This window comes from Spermophilus citellus, assembly GCF_964194105.1.
Source record: "Spermophilus citellus genome assembly, chromosome: 19".
In the NCBI taxonomy this organism is placed as follows: Eukaryota; Metazoa; Chordata; class Mammalia; order Rodentia; family Sciuridae; genus Spermophilus; species Spermophilus citellus.
In genome coordinates, this window is record NC_138201.1 from 10,804,593 (window position 1) to 10,831,747 (window position 27,155).

A 27,155-nucleotide genomic window follows, 5' to 3' on the forward strand; every position below is an offset into this window, starting at 1 on the left:
AAAAGAAACAGTTCTGGTTCCAAAGCCTCTATGTTCTTTTTACTCCTGTCCAGTTTTAGGAAACCAGAAAGCTTGGAGTAGGACCTTAAGCCACTTGCATACAACAATTTTTTTAGAAAAAGGCTCTAGGAAATACATATTAAAGACAGAATTTTTTTAATATTTATATTTCAGTTTTCGGCGGACACAACATCTTTATTTTTATGTGGTGCTAAGGATCGAACCCGGCGAGCGCGCTACCGCTTGAGCCACATCCCCAGCCCTCCTAGAGCCTTTTAAATCTATAGTCTCAAAACCAGAGCTAGCACCAACTGGGTCAAGGAAAAAGATCAGAATGCAGAAGATCAAGTATACCGTACCTATTCCCGAGACTGTGCCCCATCCTCAGGAGCACCTCAGAGTGGAACCCCCCCTTTTTGCTTTGGGTTGCGCAAGCCTTTTTTCATTGGAGCCTGGCTTAGGAAGTGGTCTCTCCTGGCCTTCAGTTACACTCAGCAGCTGTTGGTGGCCTGGTCATTCTGGACCTCAGGGAGCTGTGAGGACATTTCTCATCTTCCCAGATGACTGTCACTTTTTCCCCTCTAACCAACCTCACAAGCATCACTGGGGAGAGGAACCCAGCGAAGAGCGTGGACGTATTCTCTCTCAACCCTGGGATTCTGACCTTGCTGCTTTTCTGGGTCATATGGCGTGTTGTCACTGTCGTACAGAGCCACCATTTTCCAAAGAGTCCTTCAGTCATTTGGAAATGGGTTTGGGAAATAATCAAGAATCCTATGCTTTTCCCGTTTTTTGTTTCCTTGTGAAACAAGGAGCAAGCTGTACCTGTGCCTGTTACCACTGCATGACGAGGTCACAGAATTCCCCAATCTGTCTCGGAAGATTCCCTTTTTGAAGCTGTGTGTGTTTGATACGGTGACAGTACACTATTTGTAGAAAGTGGGTTTCAGTACAAACCGTAACCACAGAGGTAAATCTATGGTTCAGAATATGATTTGACGTACAGGAAGTGTCTGGGTCTAATGATGAAACTTTTTAACTTTCCAGATGACAGAACAAAGGAAGCAGAAACAAAGAATTGGTCTTCTAGGACATCCGCCTCACATGAATGTCAACCCACAGCAACCAGCATAAGCAAATGAGAGAGGAACTGTATTGACCTTTTTTAATTATTATTAGCGTGGGTATGGCTAATTAGTTCTGATTCACCCACTAAGTGACATTTATGCTTAGTATATTTGTAAATAACTCAGTTTTATACTGTATGTATATGATTGCTACTCTAAAGGTTTGGATATATATGTATTGTAATTAGATTTGTTGAACGGCATGATGACATTTCATTTGTGCCAAAAATATTAAAAATGCCTTTTTTGGAAGGACTAAAGAAAGCACCTGATTTGCACTTGAACCAGATTATAGATTTAAAAGCATATGATATGTATTTTGTATTTAAAACTAGAATAGCCAGTATTTATGTTTTTTATAAAACTGTGCAATATGAATTACGCAATCACAATAAGTCTGTAACTCCCCAGTGTCCTACAGGGAGTGCACATCTTTGAAGCTGGTGTATTAATACTATGTAATAAATGGTTAAATATCAAATGATGCTGCTGCCAAAATTATATTACTAGTGAGTTTCAGGCCCCTGGGCATTTTGTACCATGTAATTATCCTACGGTGAAGCTGTTTGTCATAGCTAGTGGCATCCGTGCCTGACAATGCTCCATGTCTATCAGCTGGCATTCATTTTATGAAACGTAACTTTAGTTTCAAGAATAATAAGTGATCAATTTAGAAGCTTAAAGTAAACTCTTTCTTTAAATCAGAAGCCACGGTAGATGCTCACTACTGTAGCTTGTGAGGAATGATGTTTTTAAAGGGAACTTTTTACACAACGTTGGGAATCATTGTCATCTCCTGGGTGAGTTTGGATGTCACGGGATAGAGAAACGAGGACTGGATGGTTTCTAGAGTATTAGTCCAAACGGTTTTTCCTTCATCCAAACTAACATGCCCTTGTAGCTAAAATAATTAAAAGTATATACAGCCACATGAAGGTGAAATGGGAACTAGCCCCTTAGAACCCAGAGTTGAACACTGACATGTTATTCTTCTGGAAGAGCCACGTTGTGATTTTCTTTCTGTGTCACATGATTTCTTTTCAGGATGGATGGAAAGTATGAAAGGAAACTTTTATACCTGTTGCCTAGTTTTGTACATGGGTCTCATTTTACTAGAGAATCTCTCTGCAACAATGTTTTTAAAAATGTATTGAAAGCAGAGTTCTGAAATGAGTCAAGTTTGTAAATGCATATATGAAAGTATTTAATAAATGATGCAGAATCATATGAAGTAACTGGTGGCTTTCATTGGGCGTTTCTTTGTGAATTACTTTCTTTAGGACCAACTTCAACCCCAGCTGGTTTGGTTATCAAAATGATTCAAAAATGCTGAGCTCGATGTTAAAAAAAAAGTAACTGAGAACCACTGGAACAAGTATTGGGGAGTATCTGATACACTATTCCTTTTTTCATCTAGAATGCTGACTGCCAGTCTGACTGTCATGGGTACCCTGATACTTTTTTTTTTTTCTTTTCTTTTCTTTTTTTTTTATTTTATTGTTGGTTGTTCAAAACATTACATAGTTCTTAATATACCATATTTCACAGATTGATTCAAGTGGGTTATGAACTCCCATTTTTACCCCGTATACAGATTGCTGTGTAAATCAATGGAAATGTAACTGATGTGACACAGCAATCTGTATACCCTGATACTCTTGACAAATCAGGCATGTTCTGTCTCAGAGGCTTTTCCCATGGATTTTTTTTTTTTTTTTTGCATTTTAAAAAATTCTTTATAATATTGGGATACATTTGTCATAATCACAAAAACATGGAATACAATTTGCTCTAAGGCAGTCCCAAGCACTGCCCTCGCCCCCCCCCCACTGATCTTTCTGTAATTTATTGTTTTTTTTATTATTACTATCCTGTGGGTGTACTTGGTGTTGAACGTCACTGTGGAATACCCACACACGCACATGCAAAGGTTCAGTCAGACACATTCCACTGTTCTTCCCTCTCCCGATCCCTCCTTCCTCTCCCTCAATCCCCTTTGTCTACTTATCTCTCTCTTTTCTTGGAACTGGGGCTTGAATCCAGGGCTTCTTGCAAGCCCTTTCCTCTATTTTAATGAGATTCCCTTTTCACCCTTTTTTCTCTCCTTTCTCTCCCTTCACCCTTAGTTTGGACTTTTGCTGGGGATCTTTCTCTTGGTACCTACCAGGTGTAAGCATCACTAACAGCTGGTTTCGGGCCACCTGGTCAGGGTCCTCCAGCAGAGAGTCTAAAATGTTTTCTTTTTGTTTTGGATGTGAGAGTTGGCTTTGGGGGAAAACAAATGTAGAAAAACTGTTCCTCCTCAAGGCAGTGCTCACGCTGGCTGCTGTTTTTGACACCGATTTTTGCTATACTTTGATAAGTATGAATAATTCCCACCCAACGCTAGGAACTGGATCTGGATGAAGTTACAGCTAAACGATGACTTTTTATAACCAGTGCTTCTCCTTTATAAATTCGATGCAAAATGAATGATTTCTCAGTACAGTCTAACTCTACCAAATTTTTCCATCATAAGACCAGCCCAAAGTAGACGCCTGCTTTTATCTGAACCCAGAACGGCTTCGGTGCTCAACCCCACGACAGGCACCTGAGCCAGCAAGGACTTGCTCTCCCCAGGGCTTTCTCTTTGATGTCTCCCGCTGCCCGACATGATGTGGCAGCATGTGTGGTTTGTCTCCCAAGCCCCTGCCAGTTCTCTGGAAAGTTCTGCAGTGACATGTCGAGGTGGCAGCTTCTACAGGTTTGTCATGTTTAATTTGAATCCTGTCACTGAAGATACAAATCTTCATTTTGTTTGCCAGCTTCAGCAGAAAAATCACTGAAATTGGAATGTCACCCCACCCTGCATGCAGCAAGTCCTGCCCTTGGAGTCAGGGGGTCACCACTGGAGTGACTGCCCCCAAAATGGGTCTGAAGGTCAAGGCTGTGGCCCTGCTATGCAAATGCCACTCTGCCCATCTTCTCCCTCACCACCTTCCCAATACCTCTCTTGGCTTTCCTAGCCTTTAGAGTCACCTGTCCAGACAGGAGTGTCATCAGACCCAGCATCAAATATGGGGTACAGGACTAACATGCAGGAAAGCCATTTTGCCTCCCTCTATTTGATTTTAAAAGTTTGCCTAGCCAGGTATGGTGGCACACACCTGTAATCCCAGCAACTTGGGAGGCTCAGGAAGGAGTATCACAAGTTCAAGGCCAGCCTCAGCAACTTACTGCAGCCCTAAGCAACTTAGTGAGACCTCATCTCAAAAATAATAAAGGGATGGGGATGTGGCTCCGTGGTCAAGTGCCCCGGAGTCAATTTGCAGTACCTAAAACAAAAGTCTGCTGCCACACACCAGCTCACGTTTTAAACATTGTCAGATTTCCTTCTCTAATACCACTGGCTAAAGAGCAGGTCTTAGAAATTCCATTCCATTTAACATTTATGGCCTTACCCTTTTCTACTTCTGTTCCTGAAATTGTACAGTTATAAACCTGTTTCCCTCTATAAGGAAAGCTGCCATTCTGGCTATGGTCCTAAATGATATCCCCTCCTGTATGATTTTTCTTAGCTCTATTTTTTCTTAGCTCTATCTTTACTCTCAAACATGCTTGCTTTTGTTTGTTTGTTTGTTTTGTTTTCCTTCCAAGTCCATGTTCTTTATTCATTATTCTTCATTTGACATTTTTAAAATTTGGTTGTACTTTCTAAAAACGGACTACTTGATTTTGCTCCAGTAAAACCCACACTTTCACTCTGTTTAATTTACTAGTTCCTATCAAATAATAAAGCAAGCTGACTTTATTTGCAAAAGCTGATCAGCAACTCAGTCTTTGCAGCAGCAAACCAAACAAAGCTTTACTTATAAGCTAATAGAAAACTATCAAGATCTTTTCAATAAGTAATTAACCTGTTTCAAAAAATTCAATTCTTGATTTCTGAATCCTTTCCTGTAGATACTTTGGATAAAGCATTAATAGGAAATAGCCTAAAAGTTTCTGATAGTTATTTCAACTCTAATCAGAAGATCATTAATTAGGAAAATGTATTCCTCTAAAAATATTAGGAGCAGGCCAGGCACAGTGGTGCACACCTGTAATCCCAGTGGCTCAGGAGGCTGAGGCAGGAGGAGCACAAGTTTGAGGCCACCCTGGGCAACTTAGCAAGACCCTGTCTCAGAATATAATAAAAAGGCTATTCTTCAATAGTAAAGAACCCCTGAGTTCCATCCTCAAAACCAATATAGAACATAATAACATAGAAAGAAGTTGGATTTTTGCAAAATAATGTTTTTACAGATTAGGAAAGGGAAAAAATTTGTGTTTATTAGAAAACTTTATAATAGAACTCACCTTACAAAAGAAAGCATATAAAAATAGACTCTTATTGGAGGCTTTTGAGAAAATATGATGTACTAAGCCATATGACACAAATGAAACATTTTTTTCTTTTTTTTTTGGGGGGGGGGCTGGGAATTTAACCCTGAGGTGCTTTACTACTATGCCACAACCCCATCCCTTTTTATTATTTTTGAAACAGATTCTCACTAAGTTGCTTAAGATCTTGCTTAGTTGGTAAGGCTGGCCTTGAACTTGAGATCCTCCTGCTTTAGCCTCCTGAGATGTGTTCCACTGCACCCAGCAGGAATGAAACTTGTTTTAAAGATAAGAAATTGAGCCCCAAATAGGTAACTTGCCCAGAGACTTGGCTCCAAAACAAACAGGATATCCTGGCTTAAATAAATACGTAGCTCTTCCGATTGCTGTCTTCCTTCCAGAACAGAGCTCTACTATTTTATCAGTCACTACTTTCCAGAACAGTTCTCCCTGATTCCTACATGAGGGACAACACAAATTGACTCACATTTCTTTTCAAATGTCTCTCATAAGAGAATCTACAAATTAGAAAGTATTGACTAGGAATCCCTTATGAAGACTGAAAACTCTGTGGCAGAGATAAGAACCAGGTGATCTTCTAACACTTCTGACAACTATACATTGCATATGTAAATACCTCATAGTTAGCTGCATTTTTCCAAAGGAGAATCATTCTCCACCCAATCAGATGGCTGCCTCTAAGCAAAAAGTTTCCGGTCTGCTGGTATTCTGTCCAAATGCAGAAGTTGGTATCTATTAGCAAACTCTTTGCTCTTCTTCTTTACACTGATAACTTGCTAAAATCAACTAGGATGTTGGAAAACCCCCATCAAGATTTCGATTTTACAGAAAGTACCCAAAATTCCACCAGTTTTGCATCACAAAGTAGTGGTTTAAGTCAAGTTTAGAGTAAAACACCATGTGTGTGGTTTTTGTGGGTGGTTGCAACTCAAAATGACTTAGGCTTCATCAATTATCTGACAGGAGAGAGCAATGATGGCAATTATAATTAGGAGAATTATGATCCTAACAAATACTTTTTCCACCTTGAGCACCGGCTGCCATATTGACCAACTCTCATAACCTAAAGGCCAACTCAGAAGCATCACTAGCCTCCAGGTCTGGACCTAAAAACCTAACAAAGAAAATTAAAAGGTAGACCACTGTCAGGTGTTTCACATTTATTTGATCAGCTCAGACAATGCCTATCGACTCTCCCCATGGTGGCATTTTAAACTCATTCGGTACAACAAATCTCTAGCCTACTGGAGTGCCACTTGAAAGAAAAAAAAAATACCAAGGGAGAAACTAACAATTCTTTAAGTTCATGACAAACTAGTGTGAAAGAGAATCCTCACACCTAGAAGTGAAACTTCCTCATCCGCCCAGCCTGGAAAGAAAAAGAAAGCTAAAAACCACTATAGAATAAGATTTCAGAGTTTGAGAAAACCCCTAAGGTGGGTTCTGAACAATAACACAAAGAGTCCCACAACATCAGTGCTCACTGCATGCAAGAACCACAAATGGAAAGAGTTTGCCAGCATTTTTTGTAATTGACCTCACCAAAAAAAGAAAATTACACACACACACACACACACACGCACACACACACACACACACACACACATATTTATAGTTGGTCCCATGTATATGAAACTTAAGAAAATTCAGGATTTTAATCTGTTCGCTCCTCAGCATATGCAAGACATTTATTTCTTTTTTTCACAAATGTATCACCAACAGCATCTCAGAAAAGCTGGGCATTCTCTGTCAAAGGTCTCTAGAAGAAAGCTTAAGATTTGGTTTGACATTGGAGACCTGAGCCACCCAGGGTTTAGGAGCTGAGTGCACCAGAGCCCAGGGGCAGCATAGTGAGGTGGAAAGAACATAGACCTTGAACTTGAAAAGCCTTAATAGCTCAACCACTTCCATGTTATGACCTTGAGCAAATTATTTGATCATTTCCATTTTCAATTCCCCCCTTCCAAAGAGTAAAGAATACTTGAATTTGGTTCTTTGGACATGATGAACATTAAGACAATACATGTCAAATGTCCAATACGTACTCAAGTCACATTATCACCCATTCCTTCGCAGCATAACCATGTCCTATTTCTCTCCTATCCACAACCCCAGCTAACAACTGCATGACCAAAAGCTACTTTCTGTTCTACTGAATTGCTCTGATGTTGTTACTGTGGGATCCTATATCTGTAGTCTTCACATGACATGCTTGGGTCACATCCAGTCATTTTAAAATTTTATCTCAACCAAATTCCATTTTAACCATCGGTTCGAACTGAATAATTCATAAAGAATGAAACCTAATCATACAGCGCATGACTTCCAGATAATTATTCCTCATATTTGTGATCAATGTGGAATTTGAATCTGAATTCTCTAAAGAATCTGCAAGGAAAGAATTTTTATCTTGGGGATATGTATTTCCTTAGTTTATGGAGTGCTGTCACCTATATTCTCATTTGAGCCTCCCAACTTTGGCAAGTAGTATCTTGGGGTGACTCATATCAGAGACACCATCTTTCATTTAACATTCAAATACAAACTGCACCATATTGCACAGAACTACAAAGGCCCAGAACCTTCCTTAGTAATTTCAAGGACCCTAGAAGGTACTTAAACCTTTCAGATGATACCTTGCCTCTTTTTAATCCTAAATCCTGATTTCAACCCAAATCTCTGTTCCTTCTCACCATCTCTCCCTCTCTCTTGGTGGGGAGCAGGGAGAACTACTAGGGACTGAACCCATGGGCACTTTACCACTGAGCTACAACCCCAGCCCTTGTTATTTTTTGAGACGGGATTTCGATAAATTGCTGAGGCTGGCCTCCAACTTGTAATCCTCCTGCCTCAGCTTCCAGAGTTGCTGAGATTACAGGTGTGTGCTGTCAAACCTGGCTACATCTCCATTCTCTTTATTGCAGTTCACCCCCAGGGTGGGTCCAGCCCTCTCTGTTCTGCCCCCAAAGCATCAATAATATCTGGATGTTGTGAAGAAAAGACCTTTACTGCAAGAAAATTACAGTAAGAAATAGGAAACAATTTAAAACAGCCATCAGGGCTCCCTCCCCTTCCTTTGGACAGACAACCTCTCAGCCTGCTGGGGGCCACTATCTCTCTCCCACTCTTCTTGCTCAAACAAACAAAAACAAACCTTCAGTTTCAGGTAAATCAGAAATTCCTATTTACTCTGTAGATCCCACTCCCATCTAAATTAGCCCTTTACCTTGGCCCAACAGACTAATTCTGCAGTCCTTAGCTGCCAACTCAGAGAGCAAAATGGCCTTTAAAATAGCATTTTTTTCCCTTCCTGATATATTCCTATCTTACCAAACAAGAAATCGCGGCCAACACAGAACTAATCTGGGATTCACAGCCAGATCACCCGATTTCACAAATCCTCTCCATTCTTCCACATTCTACGGCTTCACTAGCTGGGTGCACCCAGCTGGGGTCCCATGCCTCCAGCTTCCCTAATCACCTGTCTGGGGAAATCTCAAGTATCAGACGGGAATTCTTAGGGCTAAAGTGGCCACTAGATCATTTCTGTATCCTCAGGACCTAGCACAGTTCCTCCCAGAAAGGCGCTCAATGCATTTGAAGGGGATCTTCCCTTAATCTGTCTGAGGGTCTTGGAGTCAAGGACAATGAAGTATTCCACTGAGGAAAGAATAGCTAGCAATGGCCCCAAAAGGAGTGGCATAAAGAACTAAAGATCAGGCAGTATCTACAACCTGAGTGCTGGGGACGACACTATTTGATCCTGAAACTCAACCACCAAGCAACTACCCAAGAGAAATGAAAATTTATGGCTACACAAAAACCTCTATGCAAACTATAAACAATTTTGTTGCCAGGTGCAATGATACACACCTGTAATCCCACCAATTCAGGAGGTTGAGGCAGAAGAATCACAAATTCAAAGCCAACCTCAATAACTTAGCAAGGCCTCCTCCTCAAAAAGAAAAAAAATAAAAAAGGCTGGGGATGGAGCTTAGTGCTAGAGTGCCCCCGAGTTCAATTCCTAGTACACAAGCAAATAAATAAAAACAGATAATTACTAACACTATCCCAACTGGAAACAATCCACATGTCCATCAACTGGTAAATGGATACACTCTGGTAGAAATCTACAATGTGGATTGTTAGGCAGGTGGCCCACAGCCCACCTTCTGAGAAGCACCCCTCATGTTCGGGTTGATTCACAACACTCAGACTTTTTAGCACATTCAGCGCACACACATTTTGAACAGCGTATTTCACAGAGTTGGGTACAAGAATAAGGGCCAAAAATCTGCTCACTAGGGAGCCTGGTAGAGCTGGCAATGGGACTTTGAAATTTTTTTTAAATGTGTGCTACCACTTAAATTTTTTTTTTTTTACTTACTGCCTGTGTTTTAGAACTTGTAAATGTCATGTTGCACTAGTTTCCTATTGATGCTATAACAAGTTACCAAAAACTTAGCAGTTTAAGACACCGCCACTAATTTATTATCATGTCGTTCTGTCTAGGCTCCTTCTGGAGGCTCTAGGGAGAATCCACTGCCTCGTCTTTTGCAGCTTCTTGGGGCTGCCTGCCTTCCCTGCCAGAGCCAGAAGTGTCCAGGTGAGTCTCCTACATCTTGCTTTACTCTGACCCTCCTGCCTCCCTCCCTCCCTCACCAGAACCCTGGAGTACCTGGCTTGGCTTCCACCTGCATGATCCAGGAAATCTTCCATCCCAGGATGCTTAATCACACCTACAAAGTCCTTTTGCCATGTTTGGTAGCATAGGTCTTAGTGGTTAGGACACATGTTTACTGTGGCCACCATCCCGAGTACCGTGTTCACCCACATAAAACCTAGGCAGGTTAGGTTTAAGACAACAATGCTCGAAGGTGTATATACACACGTGTGTGTGTGTGTGTGTGTGTGTGTGTGTGTGTGTATTTTTGTTGTTTTGTTTGGGTTTTTTGTCTAGCTCTGAGTGACTTAAATTCAACCAGAGAGGTCACATTTTCTCATGGTCCAAACAGGCTGAATGAGTCAATTCATTAAAGATCATATAACTAATAAAGCTACATATGATTACTTAAGAGCCTGTTGCTCTAAGACACATCAAAAACAACCATAAAAAGATGCTTACTTTTTTTTTTAGACAAATACATGGACAAATATATTAAAATCTTTTTACTCAGGTTTTGTGAGGCTTAGCACTTTAAAAATGAGTAAGATCCAGGTTTGGGTCTAGCTCAGTGGTAGATCACTTGCCTAGCATGAGCAAGGGTCAGGGTCCAACCCCTACACTTAAAAAAAAAAAAAAAGAAAAGGAAGATCCAAAACTTCTCCATAAGATAATCCTTACTGATTAAAAAATATATATTAAAGCATACTCATATTATGAGGTTAGAAAATTTAAATAATATGCCATCCATCTCTCTTGTTTGGTGAAACGTCTATTCAAATGTTTTAGTCACATTTCTTGAATTATTACTAAATTTTGAAAGTTCAGTTTCTTGTGTTTTGCCAGTTCTTTATCAATTATGTTTTGCAAATGTTTTTTTTCCTGATTCTGGTATGTCTTATTTTCTTAAGTTTCCTGAAGTCTAGAAAGTTTTTAATTTTGCCAAGTTCCAATTTATCTTTTATTGTTTATATTTTTTGAGTCCTAGGAAATCTTTGCCTAATTAAGATTCCAAAGTTTCCCCCTACATTTTCTCAAAGAAGAGTACACAAAAGAAACTTCTGTGCTGATAAGAATCTTCTGTAATCTGTGCTAACCAATGCACTAACTAGAGCCACCCAGAGTAGCTGCTGAGGCCTTAACACTTGGCCAGAACAAGTGAGGAACCGAACTTTAAGTTTTATTTAGTTTAAATAGCATGGCCACACACACACACACACACACACACACACACACAAAGTATATGAAACAGTTAGTTCTAGAAGTGTTATAGCTTTAGATTTGACATTTTGGTCTACGATACATCTTTAGTTAATATTTGTGGGAGTACTACGTATGGGTAAAGTCTTGTTCTTTAAAATATAAATACCCACTTATTCCGGCACCATTTTGTAGAACAACCATCTTTTCTCCATGGATAAAAATGAGTAAGATCTTTTCTGAGTCATCTTAGTACTTTTGTCAAAAATCAATTGGCTGTGTTAGTATGCTTCTATTCCTGGACCCTACTCTGTCCCGTTGACCTGTGTGTTTCTACCCTTTTATCAATATTATGTTGTCTTCATATATGTCTAATTCATCTTCAACAATGGTGCCAAGATGATACAATGGGGAAAGGATAGTTTCTTCAACAAATGGTGCAGGGAATACTCAATACCAACGTGCAAAAAATGACACTGGGCCCTTATCATACATCATGTGCATGTGCGCACGCACACAAACACACACACACACTCACACACACATACACACACACACAAAAAAATCAACTCAAAATGAATTAAAGACTTAAACATAAGACCTGAAACTGTAAGGGCCTTGGAGAAACTTGTCAATATGACACCAAAAGTACAGACAACACAAGCTAAACTACACAAGTGGGTCTCCATACTAAAAAAACTTTGGCATAACAAACAATGTAATAAAACTACAAGCCTATAAAATGGGAGAAAATATTTGCCAACCAAAAACCCAACAACTCAACAGCTAAACAAAACTATGCATAATTTTTAAAGTGGGCAAAAACTTATAGATATTTCTCCAATAGAAGACCTACAAATGGCCAAGAGGAATATGCAAAGATGCTCATCATCACTAATCATCATGGAAATGCAAATCCAAATCACAACAAGATGTCACTTTATGCCTGTTGGGATGGCGTTATAAAAACAACAACAACAAAGTAAACAGGAAATAAGTGTGGGCAAGGATGTATAGAATTTGAAACCTTGTGCACTGTAGGTGGGGATATAAAATGATGTAGCCACTATGGAAAATAGTATAAATGTTCCTCAAAAAACTAAAAATAGCACCACTGAATGATCCAGCAATCAGACTTCTGGCTCATCTGTACGAAAGAATTGGAATCATGATCTGCAAGAGATATGTGCACCACCACATTCCTTGCACCATTCTTGATGATAGACAAGACGTAAAAACAACCTGGTCATCCACTGATGGTTAACCATTAAAAAAATGCTATAAATATAAAGACCTATCTATTTTATATATTTATCTATCTTGATTTATCTATGACATATATAGATAATATGAATCTACAATAGAGAGATAATAATAGATAATTTCCTTTCATAAAAAAGAATAACTTACGGGCTGGGGATGTGGCTCAAGCGGTAGCGCGCTTGCCTGGCATGCGTGCGGCCCGGGTTCGATCCTCAGCACCACATACCAACAAAGATGTTGTGTCCGCCGAAAACTAAAAAATAAAATATTAAAAAAAAATTCTCTCTCTCTCTTAAAAAAAATGTTTAAATAAAAAGAATAACTTACTTCATGTACTTTAATATGAATGAACCATGAGAGCATTATTGTGGGTGCAATAAGCTAATCACAGAAGAACACTGCATGATTCTACTCCCATGAAGTGTCAAAGGACTCAAACTCATTAAAGCATAAAGTTGAATGGTGGCTGCCAGGGCCTGGGTGGGGGGACAGTGGTCACTTACTGATCATTAGGGTCTCAAGTTTTAATCATACAAGATGAAAAAGTTCTAGACACCTGCTGTACAACTTTGTGCTTGTAATTAATAGTGCTATATATTTAAATTTGTCAAAAGGGTAGATTTCATGTTGTTATTTAACCACAATTTTTAAAATATTCATTTTGCCTTGATTATTGTAGTTTTTAAGAAGCAGTCTTGAGATCTGATTGAATTGGGTTCTTTTTCTTTTCCAACATTGTTTTGGCTACATTCCCCACTTCTGTATTGAAGTTTTATGAATAGCCATAGATTGCCACAAAAACTGTCTTTCAATGAATTTTCAATGAATCTATACATCAATTTGGGAAGAACATTTTGATAATATTGAGCCTTCCAGTCCATGAATAAAGTATATCTAGCCATAGAATAGTCTTATTTTATGTTGCTCATCTCTGTTTTGTAGATTTCAGCATATAACTTTTGTACATATTTTGTTAGACATCCATAAGTATTCACATTATTTGGAGGCTATTTTAATAGTACTTTCATAAGTTTTAAAGGTCAAAACATTTGGTGGTAGCATAGAAAATCATAATTAATTTTCATATACTGAATCTGTGTCCTATGACCTTAACAATATACTAAATCCAGTAATAATGTTACCCAACTAGCATTTCATAGATTCTTAGACTCTTCTGTAACAGACAACCATGTTATGTACAAATAAAGACATTTTCATTTTTTCCTTTCTACTCTGTATGCCTCTTTACTTGTCTGGCCTTAATGCATCAGCTAGAACCTCTCAGACAATTCTAAATGGGAATGATGAAAGCCAACACCCCTTGCTTTGTTATGACCTTAGGGAAAACATTCAGCACTTCATTTATATTTTTAGTTTTAGATGGAGACAATACTTTTATTTTACTTATTTATTCTTATGTGGTGCTGAGGATCAAATCCAGTGCCTCACACATGCTAGGCAAGTGCTCTCCACTGACCTATAACCCCAGCCCCTCAGTATTTCATTTTTAAGTATGATATTAACTGTAAGTTTTTCATACATGCTCCTTATCAAGTAGAAGTTGTTTCCTTTTATTCTTTGTCTTAAGATTTTACCAGAAATGGATTATAGTTTTGTTAAATGCTTTTTCTGCATCGATTGAGATTATATTTTTCTGTTTATTAACATATCACCAACTTATGAATATTGAACCATCCTGCATTATCACAATAAAACCCACTTTGTCATGAACCCAGAGCCACTTAACCACTAAACCATCTCTCATCCTGCTTTTTATTTTGAGACAGGGTCTCCATAAGTTGCTCAGGGCCTCACTAAATTGCAGAGTGTGATTTTTAACTCATGATCCTCCTGCCTCAGCCCCTCCTCAACTGGGATTACAGGTGTGCACCACCTTACCAGGCTTTTCTGTTCTTTTTACAGACTGTATTTTATTGGCTAAAACAATCACTCCTTGGTACCAGTGGGGAACTGGTCCCAGAACACCCCATTAATGCCAAAATCTGCATATGCTTAAGTCCCATATATAAAATGGCATAGGATTTGCATATAACCTACACAATCCTCCCATTAGCTTAAAATTAATTGTTTTATTGTATTGTTATCTTGAATAACAAGGAAAAAATCCCATATATGCTCAGTACAGGTAAAACATTTTTTTCAAGTATTTTTGATCCATAGTTGGTTGAACCCATGGATATGGAAAGCTGACCATACTTGTTTAAGATTTTTGTATTGCTGGAGTTGTGGCTCAGTAATAGAGCGCTTACCTAGCATGCATGAGACCCTTGGTTTGATTCTCAGTGTCACATATAAATAAATAAATAAAATAAAAAGATCCCTTGACAAAAAATATTTTAAAAAATAAAATATTTCTGTGCCTATATTAAAGAAGGAATTGGGGCTGTAATTTTCTTTTCTTATAAAATATTTGCCTGGTTTGGTATCAAAGTAATGTGGTCTCCATAAAATTGTGAAGTGTTCACTCATTCTCTGTATCTGGAAAAGTTGGTGTAGAATTGGTAAATGTTTGTAGAATTGGCCCATGAAACCCTAAGACTTTTCTTGTGGAAAAGATTTTATATAATCTAGCCCTTCTTAAATTCTTTCAAGGAATTTGTCCAGTTGATCCAAGTTATCAAATCTATTGACATGAAAAAAATGCTCATAATATTCCCTATTTTAACAACTGTAGGATCTATAATGATGTCTCTTTTTTTCATGACACGTTTTTTTTTAAAGGCGGACAGACAATAAAAATTAACATTAAATCTGACCTCAACTTCTGTCCTAGAATTCTCCCATCAAGTTCCAGTCTCCAAACATTTTTCGTTCAGTCATCATCATCACATTCCTCAGAGTCCACTAACTATCTTTTGTTGAATTCAACTGTCATTTTTGTTTGTTGGCTTGCTTTTCCAAGAATTTATTAAACCTTGTTCTGATAGCTTCCCACTTAGTTGCCCATATCTTGATTTCTGTATAAGGTAATTCTCCATTGCTTTCGTTTTTCAGGTGTTACAAATGCTAGTCCTTACCCTGGCCTGGGTGGCGGATCCAGAACCTGAACGGAGGTATTCTCGTTCCCGCTTCCCTCCTGCAATGCCCCCATTTCCCCTGCAGCTGGACTTGCCTTGTCTTCCTCAGCACCTCCAACTCCTTTTCTGCAGCCACTCTCAGATTCACACCGATGGATCTCCCCTCTTCATTCTTTATGCTGAAATTTATGTCTTCTCTTTTGTCCTAGCAATAGTCTGGCTACAGTTTATCTGTTTTATCTTTCAAATACTAGCTTTGGATTTCATTAACTATTTCTATTTTTATTTTAAATATTATTTCTGCTTATTATTTCCTAGTTTATGCTCTTTGGGGATCTGAATTTGCTCTTCTCTTTAAGATACCAGCTCTGGACACTGACTGGGGCCTTTTAGTTTTCTAACATAAGCATCTAAGGCTATGCATTGTCCTGAGCACTGCTGTAGTTTAGTCCCACACATGTTAATGTGCTGCACTTTTACTGCCACTCCATTCAAATTCCACTTGAATTTTCTTTATGCCTTTCTCTTTGATTCATGAATCATTCAGAAGTTTGTTATTTAGTTTCCAGATATTTGAGAATCATACATATATCATTATCAATTTTTAGTTTGATTCTGTTATGATTAGAAAATGTATCTTATATGATTTTTAATATTTTTTAATTTGTTCTTTCTAGATATACATGACAGTAGGGTATATTTTATATATACATATTATATACATAGAATAAGTATAACTCGCTCCAATTAGGATCTCATTACTGTGATTGTATATGATGTCGAGTTATCTTTTTAAATTTATTGAGGTTTGTTTTATGTCCCAGTATATGATCCAACTGGGTAAATTTCCATATGCAATTGAAAAGGCTGCATGCTCTGCCATTTTTTTATATAAAGTATTCCCTACAACCCAATAAGATCAAGTTGGCTGATAGGGCTATTTAGATTTTCTATATTCCTACTGATTTTCTGCCTCCTAGTTCTGTAGATTACTGAAAGAACATTGATATTCCCAACTAAAATTTTGAATTCATCTTTTTGTAACCTTTGGATCTTTCAGTTTGGGGATTTAGAGCACTAATACTTATGACTATTGTGCATTCTTGATTGAATATTATTGTGTAATATTCCTTTTTTCCTGATAATATTTTCTGAAGTCTACTTTGTGGATGATGGCTACTTCATCTTCCTTTTAATTAGTCTTTCATATAGCATAACTTTTTCTATCTTTTTACTTTAAACATGTCTATGTTTTTGTTTTTGTTTTTCTTAATATATGAGGCAGGGTTCTTTTACAGAGCAAACTGGTTGGGTCTTGATTTTTTAATCCAAACTGACAATCACTGCCATAGTTTTGAAAACAAATCATCTCTCCTCTCTCTCATTTTTAAATTTATATGTCTGTATGTATTAGGCAACCCTTCAAGGTACTAGCTCTAATTCTATGTGATATGACTTTTTCTTGTTCTAGAGGTGGCTTATAGACTTGTTATGCAAACTAAACAATAGTTTCCTTCAAAAAGAGCTTGAATACTTGACATTTCTATTCTTTTCCCAACACCAATGAGATAGCTAGAAGCAAATATTGTCCTTTCAGTAACTTCCCAAACCTTCCTGCAAGTCAAACCTCCCAGTCACAGATCCACTAAGAACTCTACTTAACCGCTTTGGTTGCATGTTTCACAGGTACCTCTTACTCAACATGTCTAAACCTGAACTGATCTTCCCACCCACATTCTTTCTTTAAAATTTGTACCCTTGTTGTACTATTTCTCAGAGAACAGTAGTACTATTCTCCTAATTTCCAGCCCAGAAACCTGGGCATTGCTCTCTTTCCCCCCTCCATGAAACCTATCAAAGAACTCCATTAACTTTCTCCCAATAAATTGTTTTCAAATATGGCCCCTTTTCCTTACCTACCTCATCTGTCATGTTACTACTCTTTTTCAGGTAACCATTATTCCCTACCTGGATTACGCAACCGTCTCTGAAGAGTTGTTCCTCCTACTTAAAGCATTCTCTTTTTTTCTTTATTTTTATTTATATATAACAGCGTAATGCATTACAATTCTTATTACATATATAGAGCTCATTCTCTACCCCGCTCTCCAAAAACCTTTATTCACAGACTTGAAGTCCTTTCACTCCTCCTTCCTTATCTATCCTCATCTCTCACCACTTCCTCCTTCATGGAAGCCACTGCCCACCCCCCCACACACACATACATACACACACTATAAAAATGAACACTGAACTTTCCAGGCCTTGAAGTGATGGGTGCTTTCTTTTGCCCTGTGTCTTTTCTCCTACTGTTCCTTAGGAAATCCATTTCCGCCAGTCTTCACTTGATAATACTTTGACTTATGCTCCAGGTGTCAGTTAAAGTAACTCTTCTCCTGGGAAGTTGCATGAGAACCTTAATCTGGGTTGTGTGTTCTTTAGCACTTAACACACTGAAGCAATTTTGCTGAATCCGCCACTAGACGGATACATCCATGTGCACTGGGCTGCTCCACTTCTTCCTTCTATTCATCACTCTCTACCATTATTGTTAGATTCTGTAATTCTTAGTTTATTAGCAGAACCAGTTACAGAACAAAAGGAGTAGACGGCAGAGTGGGGACCATCATCTAGGCATACCGATTCTCAGTCCACTATGCTGACCAAGGGCTCAATCAAAAAATTAGTGCCTACAGTGTCTTATAACTATAAAAGGCAAGACTTGGACTCAGATGACTTTAGGCAATTCCCTTTACCCTCTCTGAAATTTTTTCCTCATTTCTTAATGGTTTAGGCAACACCAATATCAAAGTGATAAAGGAGAAACAGATGAAAGGAGATAAAGTGAGTTTTGTAAATTGAACAAAGATGCCCAACATTGTATACATGTGTATGTGTATACATATGTATACACACACATGCATACATATATACATATGTATGTATACACACATAAATAATCCCTGGTGCCCAAAGTCTGATAGATTACTTTTTCCCCCACCATTTTTTTATTGGTGCATTATAGTTGCACATATACAAAGTTGGTGTGATTTGTTGTTACTTATTTATACATGCACACAATATAACAATATAATTTGGCCAGTATCACTTCCCAGTACTTTCTCCCTCCTTCCCCAATAACATTGGAAGATTTATTTACTTCACTTAAAACAACAATGGAAGAGGTAACTAGTACTTCTTAATGAAGCATTATAAGTAACCAGGCCTATTATATGTTTTCTCCTACCCTAATGTATGTTTTTGGCATCCTTGTCAAGGATCACATGACTATAGATGTGTGGGTTTGTCTCCGTGTCTTCTATTAGGTACCATGGATCTCTGTGTCTGGTTTTATACCAGTACTATGCAGTTTTTGTTACTGTAACTCTGTAATATAATTTGAAGTCGGGTATTGTGATAGCTCTGGCATTGCTCTTTTGGCTTAGACTTGCTTGTTAGGGTCTTTTATTCTTTTAAATGAATTTTAGGACTTTTTTTCTAGTTATGTGGAGAAGGTTATTGGTATTTTGATGGTGATTTTGTAGAATCTGTATGTTGCTTTTGACAGTATGGCCATTTTAATAATATAATTCTCCCTATCCATGAACATGGGAGGTCTTTCCTAATGGGTTACTTTTAATCTCGTGTATACCAATTTCCTATATTCTCAAATTTTTTATTTTAATAAAGCACAGCATAAATACAGATTTACCTTTCCTTTTCTGAAGTCTAAGACCTTTATTTAAAAATTTCCTTATCTGGTATCAGTTGTAAGAGATTTTCAATTAGTTGCTATGTCTTAAGTTATTCCCGATTCCTTTATTAAAATAAGAAATTATGTGTTTTATAAGGCCCCAATAACACTGGCAGATTTATTTATTTCATTTAAAACAAAAATGGAAGAGATAACTAGTATTTCTTAATGAAATATTATAAGTAGCCAGGCTTATTGTATTTTTCTCTCACATGTAGAAGCTAGAGAGGGAAAAGGAAAAGCAAGGTTGGGGGATGTCTCATGAAATGCAAAAGACTGATAGAGGAAAGGGACCTGAGGGAGGGAGGAAAGGAGGGAAAGGGAAGAAATACTGCAGGATGATATTAGCCAAAAGATATTGTTATAATGTGTGTCCGTGCAAATATGTAACAACAAATCCCATCATTGTGCACAACTACAATGCACCAATAAAAATATGGGGAAAAAAGAATTATCAAGACTTGTATCACAATTAAAAGGCATAATTTTTCAGGAATATTTGTTCTTAAACAAAAAACACAGAAAATAGTACCATAAATTTCCTAAGGTAGAACAGCATATAAACATTACTCTATCTCCTTGTGTCCAATAAAGTAATATGAAATCGTAAGTCTAATAATACAATTCATAAGTCAAATAATACATTCTCAGTGGATGTTTATGATCATTATAGTTATTCTACAAATTATACTCCCTGTTAAATAATGTATATTGATCTGAAGTGAGAACAAGGACAACTAGCTGTTTCATGCCCATCTCAAGAACCTGAAACATGCAACTCTACAGCAACTATTTATAATATTGAAATAAAAAATAGATTAAATGAAAAAACAGAATCCTAGGACCCTTTATGTATTTTAAATAGTTTAATGCTATTTATGAAAAATAATTTTAATCAAATGGCTGCTTTTTCTAAAGGCAAGTCACATGTGAGCAGACCACAGACTTTAGCAAACAGTTAACCAAGGGGGAGTCAGGATCAGTCAGCTACTTGTACATATTTTAGATGCAAGCCAGTCATATACCATGGGTACTCAAGGTAGGCTCACAAAAAGCTAGTCACAGAGCTGGGGGTGTAGCTCAGTGGTAGAGTGCTTGCCTAGCACGTGTGAGGTACTGGGTTTGATCCTCAGCACCACATAAAAAATAAATTAATTAAATAAAGGCATTGTGTCCACCTGCAACTAAAAATATATATATATAAAAAACACCCTAGTCACATCCTAGCAAAACATGTTGTATGATAAATAGACCAGAAGCCAGCAATCAAGGGTACAATCCAGCTGGGTTTCTTTATCCCTAATCCCAGTTTCAACTGCAGGTTTTTTCCAGAAAGAACAGTAGTTTGATTTACTCAACATTCTGTAGAAACAGGGTGTGGTTATCCTTCTCTAAATAATATTGCAAATGGATTTTCCCTTAATTCGTGTAGCAACAGGATCTAAAAGTGGTTACTGGTAGGAGAAGGTGAAATTAAGGTCAAACACATGTCTACAAAAAAATAATAATAATAAAAGCTTTTGGGCTGGGGATGTGGCTCAAGCGGTAGCGCGCTCGCCTGGCATGCGTGCGGCCCGGGTTCGATCCTCAGCACCACATACCAACAAAGATGTTGTGTCCGCCGAGAACTAAAAATAAATATTAAAAATTCTCTCTCTCTCTCTCTCTCTCTCCTCTCTCACTCTCTCTTAAAAAAAAAAAAAAAAAAAAAAAAAAAAAAAAAAAAAAAGCTTTCAAGGACCACCTTGAGAAATGGAAGGAGGTAGAAGAATTTTTGATAGTGCAACAGGCATTGATACAAATATTTTTCAAGCTTTGAACATGGGTCACAGGAACTGTTGAAAAGCATCTGGTTTTGCCAACTCTTAAATCCTGATAAATGTATCCCAAGTTCTACCAATACACAATAACTGCCACAAAGATCAATCACATTTCCTTCCTGTTCATTAAAAAAGGACTAGGGGCTGGGGATGTGGCTCAAGCGGTAGCGCGCTCGCCTGGCATGCGTGCGGCCCGGGTTCGATCCTCAGCACCACATACCAACAAAGATGTTGTGTCCGCCGAGAACTAAAAAATAAATATTAAAAAAAAAAAAGGACTAAATGTGAGAATTTGGGGTGGGGGCAGTCAATGAAACGTTTCCTTTAACTTTCCTAAAGCAGCGTTTGAACTAGAGATATTAGAAAAGCAAGGTTGGGAAGCCTTTTCTTCGGCAGGGATCAATGGGAGTGTGCTTAATAAACGATAATTGCATTCCTTCACTCTGGCTAGCCACAGAGTGGAAACTGACCTCTGCTCGGCGGTGTGCACACCCAGCTCACGTGGTCTGGATTTCCACTTCCCCAGACTGCTGCTCTGAAAAGAACAATTGCATCTACCAGCTCCTGGCGCGGCTTAAAGCCTGTACCTTGGGTTAGGAACACACACTGTGCCGGGGACTGCAGGAAGTACGTCACAGACCTCACCTCTTTTCATTACCTCTGAAGCAGGTTCTGTGTCCTGGCGAGGAAACTAAGGACAAGTTCGCAGCAACCCCCGCGCCCCACCTCCGCCCCAACTCGGAGCCCTGCACTAGGGACCCCTGGCACGCAGCGCACCGTAGCGCTCACACGAGGCACCCAGGTCCCAGGGTGAAGGCGTGGCTGGACACTCAGTACTCAGCTAGCGACTTGACTTTTCTGAACCAGTCTCAGGCCGCAGGCCCTCAGGAAGACTGGGGAAACGAGGCGCGGGCCAAGTGACTTGCCAAAGGTCACGGGGAGGTGTCAGAGAGAGAAGGGCTCAAGACCGATCTTTGCAACTCATTTAGGAATACTGCCTCAAACCTCTGCCTCGCTTACCCAGTAGACCTAGGCTCCCGCAGCCTTTGAGGGGAAAGGACCTGGGCACTCCCCTCCCAGTCGTTTCCCCATCAGCGGCTTTCATCTGCGGGTGAAAGCCGCAGCCCCACCCACCGCCAGCTGCAAGGAATCGCCACACTCAGACAGCCGGTTCCCAGGCACTCCCTCCTCTGCCTTCACCCCTTCGCCACCTCAGCTCTCGCCCCAGCCCTGCTGTGCGCCTGCGCGAGCTGGCTGTGGGCCAGGGGGAGGCAGCTCACGTGGGCCTCCACATGGCCCAGCCGCCCTGGACGTGCAGGTGCTCACCACGCCCCCTGCAGCTGCTCAGGCCCGGCTCCGCGTTGTGATGGCACCTCCGCCTTCAGAGAAGTGTACCCTGGCAATGCAGGGATTGGGCCTGGGGAGGGATGTGGTTGAGGACGCTGAGGCTGAGGACGCTGAGGCTGAGGCCGCAAGCTCTGGGAGGAAGGCGGAGGAGGAGAGGCCTGTAACGTTGGAGCAGGGGCGGTTCTCCCAAAAAGGAAAGTGGGTCTCCCAGGTTGTATATACTGCCATTTGGCATCTTAAGAAATCAGAAGGAGCAGCTCCAGATTTTTCCATTTTATGGCTAAATGCAAATCATTAGAACTCTCCCTCTGACTACCCCCCACACTGTGGGGGGAACATAAGCAACTCCTCAGCTCAAAGCTAATATCATGATCACCCATTGATCTACTCCGTGGGCCACGTGTTCAGGCCTCCTGTTAGCCTTCACGACTTTGAGATTGTCTCACTTGAAGCCATCAGGTTAGCCAGTGACCTGCTCTTAGAAACTTTGCTTTTCAGGTTTCATCCATGAACTTAACCCAATTACATGGATTCTCATGCAGTTTTATGTCGGGTGCTTTCATCCAGGGAGTATAAGACTATATCCAGACTGCACTGCGATATTAAAAATCGGAAATACGCACCTTGGGTGGACTGTGCATATGCTTATACCATGGGTCTTTCAGAACAGGGAGTTCTGTGTTGTTACTGATGTTTCTAGCAGTGCTTTGAAGCTGGCCTGATGACATGTGGTAACAGGGGGCATTCCTGGGATAGGACTTAAGGGAACATGTTTCCCACATTTATCATATTTGGCAGCAGTTAGTTTGGCTTGTTTATAAGTTTCTGTAGACAGTGTTTCAGGTTGACACCTGGGTGCAGATATTATGGGGAAGTCACTGAAGAGCTGCTACTCATCCCCAGATTTCGTGTCCCTTTTAATACTATAGATTTGCTACTAGTCCCTTTTTTTCCCCCTCCATCTTCCATTATGGTGAGTACTAGAAGATTAATGTCCAAAAGGAGAAAAGAGCATGGTACAAGGATTGAGGAACAATGAGAACTGAATATCAAATACCCTCACTGATTTGGTTCCTTTATTTTTTGGTTCCCCAACTTGCTGGATGACTGCTCACCAACTGATTCTATTCACATCTTTGTTCATAACATGAAAGAATCTCTTTTCTATATTTGGTTTGTATGGTCTATAGTGAAATTTTGGCAGGGGAAATGCAGTAGAAATGGGGTAGGAGGGCACGTGCTTGTAATCCCAGCTATCAGGAGGTCCCATGCAGGAGAATTGCAAGTTCAAGGCCAGCCTCAGAAATTTAGCAGGATGCAACAATTACTAATAGGGCATTATGTAAAATTGTGGATGTGTAACCGACGTGATTCTGCAATCTGCATTTGGGGTAAAATTGGGGGTTCATAACCCACTTCAATCTAATGTATGAAATATGATATGTCAAGAGCTTTGTAATTTTGTGAACAACCAATAAAAAAAAGAAATTTAGCAGGATGAATGTCAATTTTTTAAAAATTAAAAGGTCTGGGGATTTAGCTCAGAGAAAAAGCCTTCCTGAGTTCAATACTCAGTGCCCAAATAAATATTTAAAAAATTCAAATGAGGTGGGAAGAAGTGTCAGGTAGTAGGGAAAGGAGGAAAAGATTTTGGTTTAAGGACATACAATGACAATTTAGAAAATACAAAAAAAAAAAAATAGGGTCGGAGGCAGATCTACCAGATTATTCTGTTTTATAATAAACTACATTTCTGAGCATCCAGGATTTGAATATTGTTCATGGTGACCAAAAAAAAAAATTTACCACACCTCATTTGGGGAGTCATTTTAGTTAAATAGGGCCTGGGAGTTCCTGTCCATAGAATAGGAACAGCATAGGGAGGAGTTGGTAGCTTAATGCCAGAAAAATAATCTAGGCTCAAGTGGATCTGAGTTTCCACTGTTTTTGTGTCTCCATAATGCAGGAGTCAGGAACTGAAGCCAGGTTCACAGGAGACTCTCTCAACCAGGGGTTTGTTGCTGAACTTCTTGAAGCAGGTATACCCAGTAGGGGCTCAAATGCTACCCCTAAACTTAGGCCCACAAAATTAATTTACCAGGTAATTTACTGAGGTCTTGAAGATGTGAGCCCTTTGTACCCAGCATAGATATTATAACAACAAACCTCATTAAATACTGATCAAAGATCTAATTCAGGAGGGCCTTGAGGCAATTTGTAGTTTTCCTAAAATGAAATGTAGTTATATTTTAGAATAACTGCTGAAGGAATTGTATATTTCAAAAATTATAAAGCACATAATTGAAAATTCTTAACAAAAACTCTGTTTCAGTTCACTCTGGGGGTCTCATCTTGCTGCAGGTGTCCGACATGACATAATGTTCTTCAAGTGTTGAGTTGGCTACGCCATACCCTGGTTTCCAGGATCCTTTCCCCAACTCCTTTCCAAATCCTAAAACTTGGAACTCCTTACATGGTTACTGAAAAGTTGAACGCTCTTTTGAATTCCCACCCTGTGAATTCATTGAAGAATAAGAAGTTTAACAGGATCAAAGTCCTGAAGATAAAAGAATAGGCCTCAGAAACAGAGGTAATTTGCTGACTGATGAGGGAGATGTCACTTTTGTCCACAGCTAATAGCCCCAGCTCACAGCTCAGAAGAGCACAAATGGATGATTAAGTCTTAGTGACTGTTTATATCCTCTCCCTCCCAACACCTTCTAATATAGATGATGACAACTTTGTGCCGTAAGCTGCAAGATCCTGTCCAACTCCACATTCTCCTCACCTGTCATTTGAACAAGCAGATGAAGTACCATCTGATTGGCCAACACCACATAGCTACTTAATAGGAGAATCAGGATTAGAACTACTTTCTCCCTATCTAGGGCCAATTGCTCTTCCCATTTGTCTCCAAAATGACCTTTGTCAATTTCTTTCCACCCTACGCATGCATGACACACCGTTCATTAAGAGCTGGCACAGTGGCACACTCCTGTCATCCCAGCAACTTGGAAGGCTGAGGCAGGAGAATTGCAAGTTTGTGGCCTCAGCAAATTAATTAGACCCTATCTCAAAAATAAGTTAATAAATAAATAAGAAAAAAAGACTGGAGATATAGCTCAGTGGTAAAGTGCCCAAGTTCAATCTCTAATAACATTAAAAAAAAAAAAAGGGGTTTGAGCTGGTCTACTCTGAGTGATGAGCCCCAGTGCATAGACTGGGAGAGGTCTGGGTAGAGTGGCAGATGAGAGGGAAGGAGGCGTTCTTTAGCTAAGCAGCCAAGCTCTACCTCAGTTCCTGACCCAGAGAATCACCAAAAGTAGACAACTCAAAGAATGCTGCAACCTCTGCCTCACTTTATAAACTCATCAGAATTAAGAAACCAGAACACATGTCTATGGTTAGGTTTGAGAAGTCTTATTAAGAGACCTATACAACCAAAGCTTCCATGTATGTCTAGTTTAATTCAGACAATTTGTAATATAAATTATATTTTCTTTATTTGATGATCAGCCAACCATGTTTTGAGAATGTTAATTTTTTTTTTTTTCCCTCCTACTAGGGATTGAATCCAGGGGCACTTAACCAGTGATCCACATCCCTGGCACTTTTAATTTTTTAAAAATATTTTAGTTGTGTATGGACACAATACCTTTATTTTATTTATTTATTTTTATGTGGTGCTAAGGATCGAACTTAGTGCCCAACATGTGCTAGGCAAATGCTTTACCATTGAGCTGCAACCTCAACCCTTTTTTTTTTTTTTTTTTAACTTTTCAGACAGGGTCTCACTAAAGTACTTGGGGCCTTACTAAGTTGCTGAGGCTGGCTTTGAACTTGTGATCCTCCTGCTTAGCATTTAACAAAATTTTCTTCAAATCCTTATATACCAGCTATTTAATGGTATGCCAGAGACTCCCAGAAAACATTACAATCATTCCTTAGTATCCACAGGGGATTGTTTCTAGATACCAGAACCCACTCTAGTTCCTTATATAAAAAGGTGTAATATTTACACATAACCTACCACAGAGGGCCAGCTGTCCTTATTTAGTTGACTACTTTGCAGTTTGGGAAGGGGTTCATGGGATCAAATAATCCCTGTTCCATTCAGCATCAGCAAGGGATGGCTTGAAGCCTGGCTCTCTGGTAACTGGAGGGTGTTGGGGAAAAGACTGGAACAGTGAGGGCTAGGATGGCTGGGTTCCTGGGGTATTTCTATGGAGCCTTTCCGTATGGCCTTCCAGCCTGGTGGCTTCAGGTTGGCTGAGCCTTTAGATGCTGGCCAGGACCCTCAACAGAGCAATTCCAGCAGAATCTGTGTCACTTGGTATGCCTTAACTTTGAAAGTCATACAGCATACCTTATGCTCTACTGTTGGTCTACTCAAGGAACCGAACATAATAAGTCCCACTACTTGAGGAAGAAGAACAACATCACATTGTTAGAACGCTCTGGAGAGGCTAGGTTGGGACTGCCATGTTTGGGTAGCAAAATCTTACCTCACTCAAATTCCAAACTCTGCATATGAATTTCATGTGAGGGCTATAAACCTTG

At 39.3% G+C, this 27,155-nt stretch overlaps 1 protein-coding gene and 1 long non-coding RNA gene across 2 annotated transcripts in view; one reads left to right on the top strand and one right to left on the bottom strand.

Moving 5' to 3' along the window:
* ITPR1 (inositol 1,4,5-trisphosphate receptor type 1) overlaps positions 1-1,778 on the top strand; it is a 311,270-nt gene extending 309,492 nt beyond the window's left edge. The window contains exon 62 of the mRNA XM_081276065.1: positions 1,048-1,778. Coding sequence (XP_081132191.1) covers positions 1,048-1,134 — 87 coding nt within the window. The 3' untranslated portion in view covers positions 1,135-1,778. The remainder of the gene's footprint in view (positions 1-1,047) is intronic.
* LOC308638532 overlaps positions 1-27,155 on the bottom strand; it is a 54,927-nt gene that overhangs the window by 13,617 nt on the left and 14,155 nt on the right. The window lies entirely within an intron of this gene.